General features: G+C 46.0%; 1 protein-coding gene across 2 annotated transcripts in view; it reads right to left on the bottom strand.

Annotated features, from left to right (window-relative positions):
• Positions 1–6: 6 nt before the first annotated feature.
• The window catches only part of ETS1 (ETS proto-oncogene 1, transcription factor), a 114,133-nt gene continuing 102,548 nt past the window's right edge, over positions 7–11,591 (bottom strand). Inside the window, exons 10-12 of one of the 2 annotated variants that reach the window (XM_025201280.1) lie at positions 9,050–9,151; positions 4,061–4,179; positions 7–3,399 (exon numbers count right to left, since the gene is read on the bottom strand). In XM_025201280.1, coding sequence (XP_025057065.1) covers positions 3,184–3,399; positions 4,061–4,179; positions 9,050–9,151 — 437 coding nt within the window. In that variant the 3' untranslated portion in view covers positions 7–3,183. The remainder of the gene's footprint in view (positions 3,400–4,060; positions 4,180–9,049; positions 9,152–11,591) is intronic. The other variant, XM_025201281.1, reaches the window with a different exon arrangement.

Genomic DNA, 11,591 nt, shown 5'->3' with positions numbered 1-11,591 from the left:
GCCGAGGTGTCTGCCATGTCCAGGGACACCCCTTAGAGGTAGGAGACCAGGAAGAATGATTGAAGCCTATAAACTACCCAAACCAGACACTGTAAAATGTTAACCCAACAGCACTTTCTGTTCTTTGTAAACTGAAGAGCCTTAAGGACTTTGGAGCATTGCAGTATCAGTTGAGAATTGACTCCTTCTGTCTCCAAAGTCAGGCTCCCATCCTGGGACAAATGTGTTTGCTGGGATCACCTCTGGTGCAGCTGGTTCTATGCTACATGCATCTCTGTGACTTTAGCAAGAGGAGGCCTAACTCTCCACCCACCACAAATCTACTCCAAAGCCTCAGTGCCCTTTCTGCACTCAACTCCCACCACCTTTAATCACCAATTAACATGTCTTCTGCCTACTCAGTGCACAGAGAGGTCTCACACAGCTCTCACTCTAGAGTACAGCCCTACACACCACAGTGAATCAGAGATGTGTTCTCACTCATCTTCTAGCCTAGTATTTTGCTCCCTGCCTTCTGCATTTGTATCAGGTTTCTAGAGAGTAGGAGGAGGACCTTGCCCACAGCTGAAAAACATTTTCCTTTGCTTTCTCCAGCCTGATCTGAACTTAATTCCCTGTTTATATCAGCTGCTCATTGCCCACATCTGCAATCCTTCCCCTGGTAACAGGCAGGAGGCACCAGTTGCCCATCTCCCTGTACTGAGGGTTAAAAGGCACTGAATGCTGGATGAAAACACCTTGCAGAAGACAGACTGTCCTTTCCTCTTTTGGTGCCTGCTCCTTTCATTTTCTTTTCATCACCTTTTCTTTCCCCACCTTCATTACCATTAGCTTTCTTTGTACACAAGGTGGGACTGCACCTCCTTCCAGCCCTGTGATCTAACACTAGTACTTCCCTTGCCAAGAGCCACCAGCTGCATTCAACATTCAGGGTTTAAATGCCTTCTTAATCAGCTTGCAACATTTCACCAAGGGCTGAACTTCTCATCTGCCAATCTGCTAAGCAAGACTAATCTCTTTCAGCTGAAGCTTGTTTAGAAAGGTATGGGCTAGTTAGTATGCACAGGGGCTGAGCACCCACAGCTCTTGCAGACTCCAGTGGGAGCTGTGGGGCATAAGGAAGAACTCAGCACCTCTGACTCAGAACATCACCTTTCCATAGGACTCAGCTGGACTCCCATTTGCTATCCCTGTTTGCCCCTGCCTCTATATATACCAGTCTTTTCACAAGGCAGAGAAGGGGAAACAGAAAGCAAGTTAGGTGTTTAGACTAAATGCAGGAGTGTTCTCACTATTTTTATTGTGAGCCCAGTTATGCTAGCCTGATACAGGATCTCAAAGTATTCTGCTCCATGGTGCACTGATCTAAAAGCTCTCACTCCTATTATTTCATGACAGTGCTTCTACAATTAGTCCAGCTGTGAAAAGTACATTCAGTTTAAATATGTAATACTGTCTTTTAAAAAAATGTCAACAGGCATTTAAGGTCAAAAGCTCTAGTTTTTACATGAGATCTTCAGGGATCCACGTGGGTGGATCTGGTTTCAGGCTGAGGTCCAAAGGCTTAAAGCTCAGAGCCTGATCCGCTGGTTGCCTGCAGCCCAACTGAACTCCACCAGAAAGAATTCCTTTGGAGTTTGACTCAGTCCCTCATTATCCAAGCTGCAGTCTCACACTCCATGCTGAAGAGTTTGATCCTGAGCTGAGCACATTAGGCAATGAAACAATGCAAATACTTTAACCTTAAGCATGTGCTTACATGGTTTGCTTGATCAGGCTCAAGTGGCTAGCATCCCAAAATGCATAGTCAAGAACCCATTTTTAAATAAGATTTCTGTGCTGTGAGTGCCCAGAATAGGTAAATAATATACAACAGTACTGCCAGAACTGGTTACAACTTAAAACTTCCAAAATGTCATAGTCATTCTTATTTCACTTTTGTGTTTCTCAATTTTGTTGTGATTTTTTTTCTAACTAATTCTGAATCAAGTTGATATTTATTCTTCAGCGTTTAGTATGTTCAAAATATAAACATTAAGAAAATGCAAGCTTATTCACAGGATGGGCCATTTTGAAATAAGTTATTTCAAAAGTGTAAAGGAGTTCTCTTTTTTTTTTAATTTCCTAATTTGAAACTAATAGATGAAAATGTTGATGAGAATGTTTGGGAAAACTACTGGGGTTTTTTTGCATAAAATGGTGATGTCAGCAAAAATATATTTTTGACCAAAAAACAAGGTCTTAAGATAGTTCAACCAGCTTTAGCAACAAACAATAGAGCAAAGCACATGAGACTCAATGCAGAGGTAAAGCATTTACCCAGCATTACTAGTAGCCAGTTTGGAATTAATTTTCCTTCACATAAGTCATAGCACTACACTTCTCCAGTGGGGTCTACATAAATTGGTTTGTTTTTTTTTTTTCCTTTCCACACTGTGATAAAAATCTCTGCTGGCATAACAGAAACAAACACATACAATATTGCAATACTGAGACCATCTTAGAGCTTAAGACTATTAAAAAAAATACTGGCACAAAATTTAATAAAATAAAATTTTAACAAATAATAAAAAAAAAAAAAAAAAAAAAAAGTCTTGATCCCTCCTAACAAAAATCTGTCCTTTTGTGTGAATAAAAAACAATTGACAGAAAGGCAATGTAACAAGGACAAGCAGTTGCTGTTTTTCCTATGTCTTCCCCTCCTGAAACAGGAAGATCCCGCAACCCCTTTGCCTCCCACCCACCAACAAAAACCCCCGAGGGGGTCTTGTCACTTCCTGACTTGTCAGTTTGTGGTGTGGGGGACACAGTAACCGAGGGCATCATTTTGTTAATAATTTTTTGAACCGGTGGAGGAGGGATTACGCTGAGGGTTTAAAACAAACAAACAAACAAAAAAGTAAGCTACATTTTTCTGGCTTTCCTTAAGACTCCGAATTTCGTCCTCCAAACTCAACCGAGCACTTTCAGACAACAGTTCCATTTCTCGTCTCCAAACCCAACTTTGTCAGTTTCAGCAAAAAGCACGAGTCCTTCAGCCACCCCTCCCCTTCCAAAGGTCAAATTTTGAGTCGCTCTTTAAAATTTCAAAAACAAAAACCAAAAAACAGCAAAAAAAGGAAAGTCCCACTGAATCTCCAGAACGGCACGAACGCGTCTTCTGCGCAGTCTGGCTTATCGGGTTCACTCGTCGGCATCAGGTTTGACGTCCAGCATGGCATGGAGCTCCTCGGGTGTGTAGCCCAGCAGACTCTGCAGGTCGCAGACGAAGCGGTACACATAGCGCTTGCCCGCTGTCTTATGGATGATGTTCTTGTCGTAGTAGTAACGCAGGCCACGGCTCAGCTTCTCGTAGTTCATCTTAGGCTTGTTTTTCCTCTTGCCCCACCGCCTGGCAACCTAAGGAAGGGGAGGGCGTTAAGATAAGATGAGCAAAGCAGACTCCACGTGGACATTAAAATCTGTGTTCTCAGCTGGTAGATACAAGACTGGAGCCATGAGCACTAATGGTGATTTGTGGGGTAAGTCTAAGGAAGATTTATCTCTCTTGATCTCCAAAAATGAACTTGGGCAGAGGCTGAGTAGTGGGCCAGAAGGCCCAACCCTCTCCTAGACTATATACTACCCATGTACATGTAGGGACCTTAACCTGGAACCAGGTGGCTGGAAATGGGGAAGAGAATAGGGGCTTCATCCATCCACCGAAGGCAATGGAAAGATGCATCTCTTCCTGCATACACTATGCTTCCATGCCAAGCTCCTTGGGGCTGCAGCTGTTCTTTGGCTATATACGTATATCACACTTAGCACAATGGTGCCCCAACCCTTGATGAGCAGCCTCTAGGCGCCACTGCAACCCAATGGATAAACAGACTTTCAAGGACAATTTTCTGGATTTAAATCGTCATTTTTTTCTAGCAGCCATGCCACCACCCTCCCTGTGTCCATTGTGTTGCACTCCCCCTCCCCTGCTTTCTAACCCCCCCCCCCCCTGCTTTCCCCCCCCCCCCCCCCGCCACCAAGATCTGTAGGATGCACTATCCATGCTAACAGGTTATACCTCATCTGGATCAGAGAGCTTGAACTCCCAGCCATCACCCGTCCAGCTGATAAAGGACTGACAGGACTTATCGGTGAGCAGCTCCAACAGGAATTGCCACAGCTGGATGGGTCCACTGCCTAGGAACACAAAGGAGCCAAGGTGTTAAAACCACATGAGCCCTGAATGAAAGGAAGGCAGGCTGCTTTCCTTACTGGTAGAAAACACAATGAGCTGCTGGATAAAAAAAATGCACTGGTTCTTTGTTAGTATAGAGGAGTGAGAGCTGGGACTGCTTCTGTCACAGTTTCTCCTGCAACCACCTTCCTTTCTAAACTACCCTGAGGTCCCCCTCCATGTTTTTTGTCCTCTTACATTACTTTTTCCTTGGGAGAGAAACTATAATTACTCTTTAGCTGGGGAAAATGGGGACCTGATCATAAATCCATGCCTTTAGGTATGACATTAATATGCATTATTATTGCATGGTTATCACAGAATAAGAGTAATGGATGGTGCTCACCAAAAAACAGCACCCTCTGCTATATCAAGGACCTAAGGAAGAATGCAAGCGATATCGGAGTTGGTTTGGCAGTACAAGTGTTATGTCGGACAGGTACATTTGCTTCCCAGGGCAGTAAGGGAGGAATGTTCCCCACTGAAATGTTGTACCTCAAACTAAGTTACACAAATAGGATTATGTCTCCGAAATGAGCACAGTTGAGAAGACATTCTCCTGGCACAGGTGCATCACTCTCTCTTCCCTGCCAGAAAAGCTCCTGGCCATCCTTTGCATTCCAGCAGACTCCTGCACTGCCAGGTGCCGCCTCCTGACCTTGACTCTCTGCTCCATGACTGTTTACCGTGATAAAGGGAACGCAGGTATGAAAATTATTTGGCCTCTCTCCAAGGCATGTTGCTGCAGGAACCAACTACAAAAACTTGCAGAAAACAAAACCTTCATAGATCAACAAGGCAACTCGGTGTAGCCAGCCTGGCTATTTTGCCAGGCGCAGGGGGCTGCTGCGAGGGTGGCCAGGTTCGGTGAGGGGGAAAGGAGACATTTTGGAGTCACAGCTGGAAGATCCACCCCCCTATTCTCTCTTTAATTAACCTTTTGGCCTCTGATGACGGCATGCCTAGTCATAAGCTTAGCAGTGCCCACCTTCTTCAATAAGAACTACCTCCCCTGCTTTTCTGCCAAGTACAAACCAGCCACATGCCTGCACCTGAGGTTTTGCCCTCTGGCTCTCTGTGCTACAGCAGCCCTAGCAGATACTACAAACAGCTGCTCTCCACTGTGTTAAGAAAGAGTCAGTCAGGATCTTCCTCAGCAGCAGTACACACCTGTACACACAGCTCCAGGTCTCTGGTCAATGGATTCTTTGTTCCATACATACCGAAACTTTCCAAGTCTAGCTTAACAATGCCCATCTCCTGCCAATTTTTGGATGGCTTGCTTTGATTAAAGCCTGAGCTGTATCTAAACTACATGGAGAAATCCTAAATGGTGGGACTCAGCACACAGGTCCTGGCTCCAGCAGTTGAGCTGGCCTAAAATTGAAACTTAAAATCACAGCTGAATTTCAGTGGGGCCTGAGAACCCATAGAGTCCATGCTCTTCAGTGGAGCTTCCACTGTGCACAGCACCTCTGGAAACCAGACCACGGCTTCTACTAACTGCCTCTGGCACTTGGCAGCCTCCAGCAGGGTGTGAGTAGCCAGAACCATCACAGAAATGGAGGTCAGCCAGAGGAGAGCTTAAGTTAGCACTTTGAAAAGCTCCATGTCTGACACTCAGATCTTCTGATCCAGAAGCAGGAGAAGGCTGTTTGTTTTCCAGCAAGCACCTGGCCATATTGGAAGTGGAATTCCACCTGACCGTGGCATCCTGAAACCAGAAAACAGTCCAGACTGAATCCTTTTGTATGCTGTGCAGCTTGGAGGCACTAGAAGAGGAGAGCCTGCTGTATCCAACAGACTCCTGTCCAGCTATAAGCAAACTCCCCATGGATGTTCTCATGCTGCATCTGAAATACTGAGGCGCAGGACCTGCATGTGAAGCATCCCTTGCTATGGATAATCAAGTCATTAATAGTTTTTCCTTGCATCTCCATTGCCTCTAAGTATCACGTGGATGCTAATTTTAGCTTGCAGCTCTTTGTCAAGTAGCCAAAAAACGTCTCCCAAAATGCTTGCATTTGCAGTCCAAGACCTCCATAGTATGCTCAGCAGATCATCTTTGTACTGTCAGTCCAACCTAATACTGTATGGCTCTGCTTTGCCTACTTACTTGATGGAAGTAGGCAAGTAGTATCCAGTTAAACCAGAACTGGCCTTGCTGACATATGGGGAATCACACTCTAAGGAAGAGCACCAATTGTTTGGTCAGCAGAAATCCCCCAAATGAAACAGGCTGGTTATCAGCAGCAAACAGATTCCCAAGGCAGAATGAATTCTCCTGGCCCCTGAGAACTAATCTTTCAAGGCTTCCTCTGGGCAGCTCATTCTTCCAGTAATGCCCTTGGCCAATGCTGGACAGCTAATTTGCAGACACTGTGCAGTGCCTTCTGACTATTTCCATTTCATCTTGCCAAGCCTAAGGGTACCTGAATCCTACATGCTTCAGCTTAGCCAATAAGTATGTAGTGCATTACCCCCAAATTTTGGGGGGCTTTGCACACTTTGCAGCTGGGTTTAGCTGCATTGAAGTTGCATGCTGACTGACTCCAAAATATTTTCTCACTCCCTTTTTTACCCTTCTTTTCACTCATGTCCTAACCAAAAGTAAAATACAACCTACAAGTCAAAACTGTCTGATTAGCAGCTCTCAAATGTGACCACACCTGGAATCTTATGCTCAGCTCTGGACAACGCATTTCTAGAAAGATTCTGATGTGTTTAAGAAGAGCTCCGTAGAAAGCAACAAGAATGATCCCTAGCTTAAAGGGAATGACTTGCAAGAGATAAATGTACTATGTGCAGCTTAGTTAGACAACAAACATGGCTGGGAAAGTACAACCATCTACAACTGGTAGCATGTATCAGTCACAGGAAAGGAGAAAGATTAGCTAGGAAGAGGGTGGCTAATGGAATAACGGGATGACATCAATTAATGACAAGTCAGGCTCTTAGCATAAAATTCCCGCTAGTGAGATCTGAGAGTCTGCCAAGGGAAATGACATGTGTCTCATTGCTTGAGACATTAAAAGCTACTGTAAACTAGGCAAACCACAAGTAAATAGAGGAAAATCTGCCTGCTGAGGGGACAGACAACATGGGGCCTAACATTTTAGAGTCAGCTAGTCCATTTCTGATCTTGTTACAGTTCAGCTTAAGCATAGCTTCAATAGAACTGCTCCTGATTTGCTTTGCTATGAGATCCCAATGGAAACTGGAACCTTCCTGCTCATTTGCCTCTGATCCAAGTGCTCCTAAAACTCTGGGGAAAGCCTGGTTCCATGTTTTGCAGATCAAACCCATTTCTGACTTATGCACGGAGCTTTGTGAGATCATTTCATCCACAGCCTCTAGTTTTTGTTTAGTATTTCAATAAAGCAAAGCAGGAAAATGAATGCAGTCGCCCGGGTTCTCTGGTATAATCCTTTCACTATCTGCTGCTAAGGCTGAGCAAAGTGGACTAGTTCCAGGCCTTGGTAAAAGGCAATTCCCCTTGCGGAGAGGGATTCTCTGGCATCTGTACCAGGTACTTTTGCATCCTGATGAAGGGGGTGCTCGCTGAGGATTGAAGTCGGCAAAGCAAGATCAGACCAGAGCAAGCTGTCTTTCCACCAGTTCTCTAACTAGTATAAGCTACAGCACCAAAGGGGCTGCTCTAATTAGTGCCTGGGTCAGCCTAGTACTGAATTAGTAACTGTGGGATGCCACCTAGACTGGGATCTCCCCATCCTGTTGATTTCCCATGATCTCTGCCAGCCTAAGGAGCAATAAAAATGATAAACTGAATGGAGCGTGGAGAAAAACATAGATTGATTTTGATGGATGTTCCTATTAACAGGATTGGGTTGTCAGTAAATGTGGAGCCAGACAGATGATTCCCTTTGGCAGGTAACCAGGTTGCAATGGTTTTGCTGCAAGCTTTCAAGGCTTTCCAAGCTTGACGAGGAAAATGTATCTAACCTTGGGCCAAATAACTAATGCAATTAACACTTTTTACTCACACTTTCTGCTGCCAGCTGGCATGCAAAGCGGCATGGGAGCCTAGCAGTTTATCACCGTCTGTTTGTTAAGGACTGTGGTAGATGAAATTGCATGACATCATAACCCACAGGATGGTTTCCTTGGAGGGGGAAGGAGTGTCACCACTGGCCATACAGGATCCCCAGTGTTTATTCCTAATGGCCTACTGGGGATGAGCAAAGCCAGCTCCGTCATGGTGCACAAAGAGTCTCATAAAAGATTTAACTACTGCACAGCTCACAAGCAGACTTCAGCTAGATGAACACGCACCAAGCCACCGGGGAATGCAACAGAGACATGAGAGGTGGGCTGCCGGCGGTCAGACCGCATTTAAAATGTCAGAGAGTCAAAAGATGCATGAGGTGGCAGGAGCCAACACACAAGGCAAGCCAAAGCCTGCATGAATGAGCACCGCTCTGTCGAGATAGAGTTATCTGACTCCACCTCTCTTGGTATTTTTATAGAGAAACTGCAATTATTAAGACACGGGTGTGGGGGTATGAGCACAGAAGATGTCTGCTCAGGCCAGCTGTGTGGGTATTATCAAGATAGGCTCTGGGATGACAGCCTCAGAGAAAGGGCTCTTTCTTTCTACCCATAGGATAGGGATTAGTAATACCAGTGATTTTCTTCAGCTCTTAAGGGTGTTATGTGCCTGACTCCCACAGACTTTCAGTAGGAATTAGGTGCCTAATTCCCCGAAACATTATTTTTTTTGAAAAACCCACCCAACAGCCCCTAGCACTTGAGTCCCAGTATTTTGACAGTGTAACACTATGTGTGCGCTACTGAGGAGCATACGTTACGTACTTGCCCTGCGTTCTTTCCCTCTGGAGGCAGTCAGCATCTTGGGCACTTCGTGACCTGCTTCATCCTTCATCTTTCCTTCGCAGCCAGGCAGGGTGGGAGTTACTAACAAGAAAGTGGGCCCAGAGCCTTAGCTGGTGTAAATCAGCATAGCTCCACTTCAGCCAGTGAAGTTAAGCTGCTTTACACCCATGGAGGAGTGGGCCCCTGCTGTCTTTAAAAGCCAGTTGGCACTGGAGTACTACAAAAATAATTAGGAAACAAAGCAATCTCCACCTTGACTGGAAAACTTCTTCCTTTCTTATCTCGTGAGCAGACTCCGAAACTAAAGTAGACGCTTCCTCCCCACTCTGCTTCTGCCACCCCATGACCCTGACCTGCGGGCCACACCAACAGCTGGTGTAGTGTGGTATAGCCACGCCCCAGCTGAGTGTCTGGCCCTCTTGGAGCAGGATACGGTGGAAATCAGAAGGATGCAGACAGCCCTCGGCTAAGTCACAGTCCTGCCCACTGCCGCATTGAAAATCTGTCTTGTTCTGTGCCTTGCAAGGGAGAAGCAGACCCTGGAGGGCCATCCTGATAGATATACCAGCCCTCAGCCATGGACACAGGGTGGAGGGCATGGACAAAAGGTGCCTTTTATGATGACAAACTTCACTAAGCATCTCTTCTAGGAGATTGCAGCCTCCCTCCGAGAAGGGTTCACCAAACCCACTCATTATCAGGAAAAAAACATGGAAAGGTGGCAATACTCCCCCTCCTCACAGAAACCAAGGGAAGGAATTAGAGGTCCAGGCTGTCCCTTCAGCTTAGCCTGATGACCTCTGTCCTCGGGAGGGAGGGGAGGCCAAGAATAGAGCCAGTCAGAGGGGGCTCACATGCTAAATGTGACTTACAAAGGATGCCCTGTCTTGCCTCCATAGCAGTGAAGAGGGCCCTTTAGCAGGGTCCACTGGGGAGTGTCACACATTAGGAATTCTCTAACGTCACAGGGAAAATATGCTTCTTAAGCCTGATTATGAAATGCTGCTACAGTGGGAACTCTGTTTGAGCAAAGCCTCTTTGCATGCATCTATGTCTGTGTGTGTATGAGTGTGTGTGTGCATGCACACATACAAGCTCCTGTGCATGCATTGCACAAGTCCAAGGTCAGATCTCCTTTCAAGCTTGCCCAGTCACCCTGCCATAGCATGGCTCTGCTAGGAGACAGCCCGCTTGGAGACAGGGTAGACAGTCTTTCTTCCTTACGCAGGCCTGCAGAACTTTGTTCCGCCCCAAGCACTGCCAAATGCATCTGAATGAAAGGGAGTCACATGGCTATGATTTCTGAATGAGAAGTGCTAACAGAACAAAACACGAGCCTCTAGCATGACAAAATTATTGGCAGAAGGGACTTCATCATGTCCAGTTTCCCTTAAACGCTAAGTAAAACCTCCATCCACTGCAAAGCCTTTGCATCACTTGGAATCTACTTAAGCCCTCGGTGATAGATTTACCAGGGGTTTTAAATGATTTAGCAGGATCTGAGCTGTCTCATCATTTCATCTCATTCACCCGCTTGGGGTTTTAAATGATTTAGCAGGATCTGAGCTGTCTCATCATTTCATCTCATTCCCCCTCTTTCAGCCACTCCATCTTAGTCTACAATTCCATCATGTATCGTTAGCTAAGCCATGCCAGGCCTACTCAGTCCTGCAGGGGAAAACCCAGGTGGCTGCACTAAGAGGTAGTAGAGATGAAGCTTCAGTCTTTTAAATCATGGCTGCTTGATTGCTCCAGCCTGGTCCTAGAGAGAGGGTCCTGCACTCCCAGAGGAGGGGGCTGGGGGGGAGTACGGACTGCGTTTTTCAAATAAAGCCCCAGAAACATGATCCCTCAGGTCCTTTGGCAAGAGGCAGTTTGCCAACCTCGGCATATAAACCAAAGACCAAGACAGGTAACTGATTTCTGCCCACCAGACTGCTCCCTGTGGAATCAAATGAGCATGGTACTGGTCCCTTCCTGTCCTACATGGCTGCTACTGAGCTGTTAGGCAGCTCCTTCATTCCACCCTTGAAGTAGCTACATTTCAGCAGCATTTGAAATCGTTTCAAAGCACTTTGGGATGAGAGACACAACTCTGTAAGTTATTGCTAGAAGCACAGATATTTGTGGTGATGCTGCGTTTTTACTGGGACTTTCAAGTCTGTTTCAGAAAGTGCAACTCTTGGGCTTCTATTAAGGGTGGGGACTGGAGCCGAGTCCACAGGGCCCAACTGGTAAAACTTCTGGGTGGTCTAGACTGGGGAAATTTGCACCCACTAAACTACGGTGATGTAACTGCACAAGTGTACTTCGTGCACGTGAGCCACATGCTGGGATAAGTGGTATTGGTTTGACCCCCCATCTCACATTTGAAAACTGCATCTGCACAGGACATTTCCACTAGCGAAACTCCATCACTGCAACTTGTCTGTGTAGACGGACCCTTAATTTACATGTTTAGGCCCGATTTGAAATGCATCAACCTGCTCTTTCTCTAGCCAATTTTCACCCCCCCCCCCCC

The sequence above is a fragment of the Alligator sinensis genome, unplaced genomic scaffold (genome assembly GCF_000455745.1).
Source record: "Alligator sinensis unplaced genomic scaffold, ASM45574v1 scaffold760_1, whole genome shotgun sequence".
Taxonomy (NCBI): domain Eukaryota; kingdom Metazoa; phylum Chordata; order Crocodylia; family Alligatoridae; genus Alligator; species Alligator sinensis.
The sequence above is the reverse complement of the archived record's forward strand: the minus strand, read 5'-3'. Positions and strand labels throughout refer to the sequence as shown.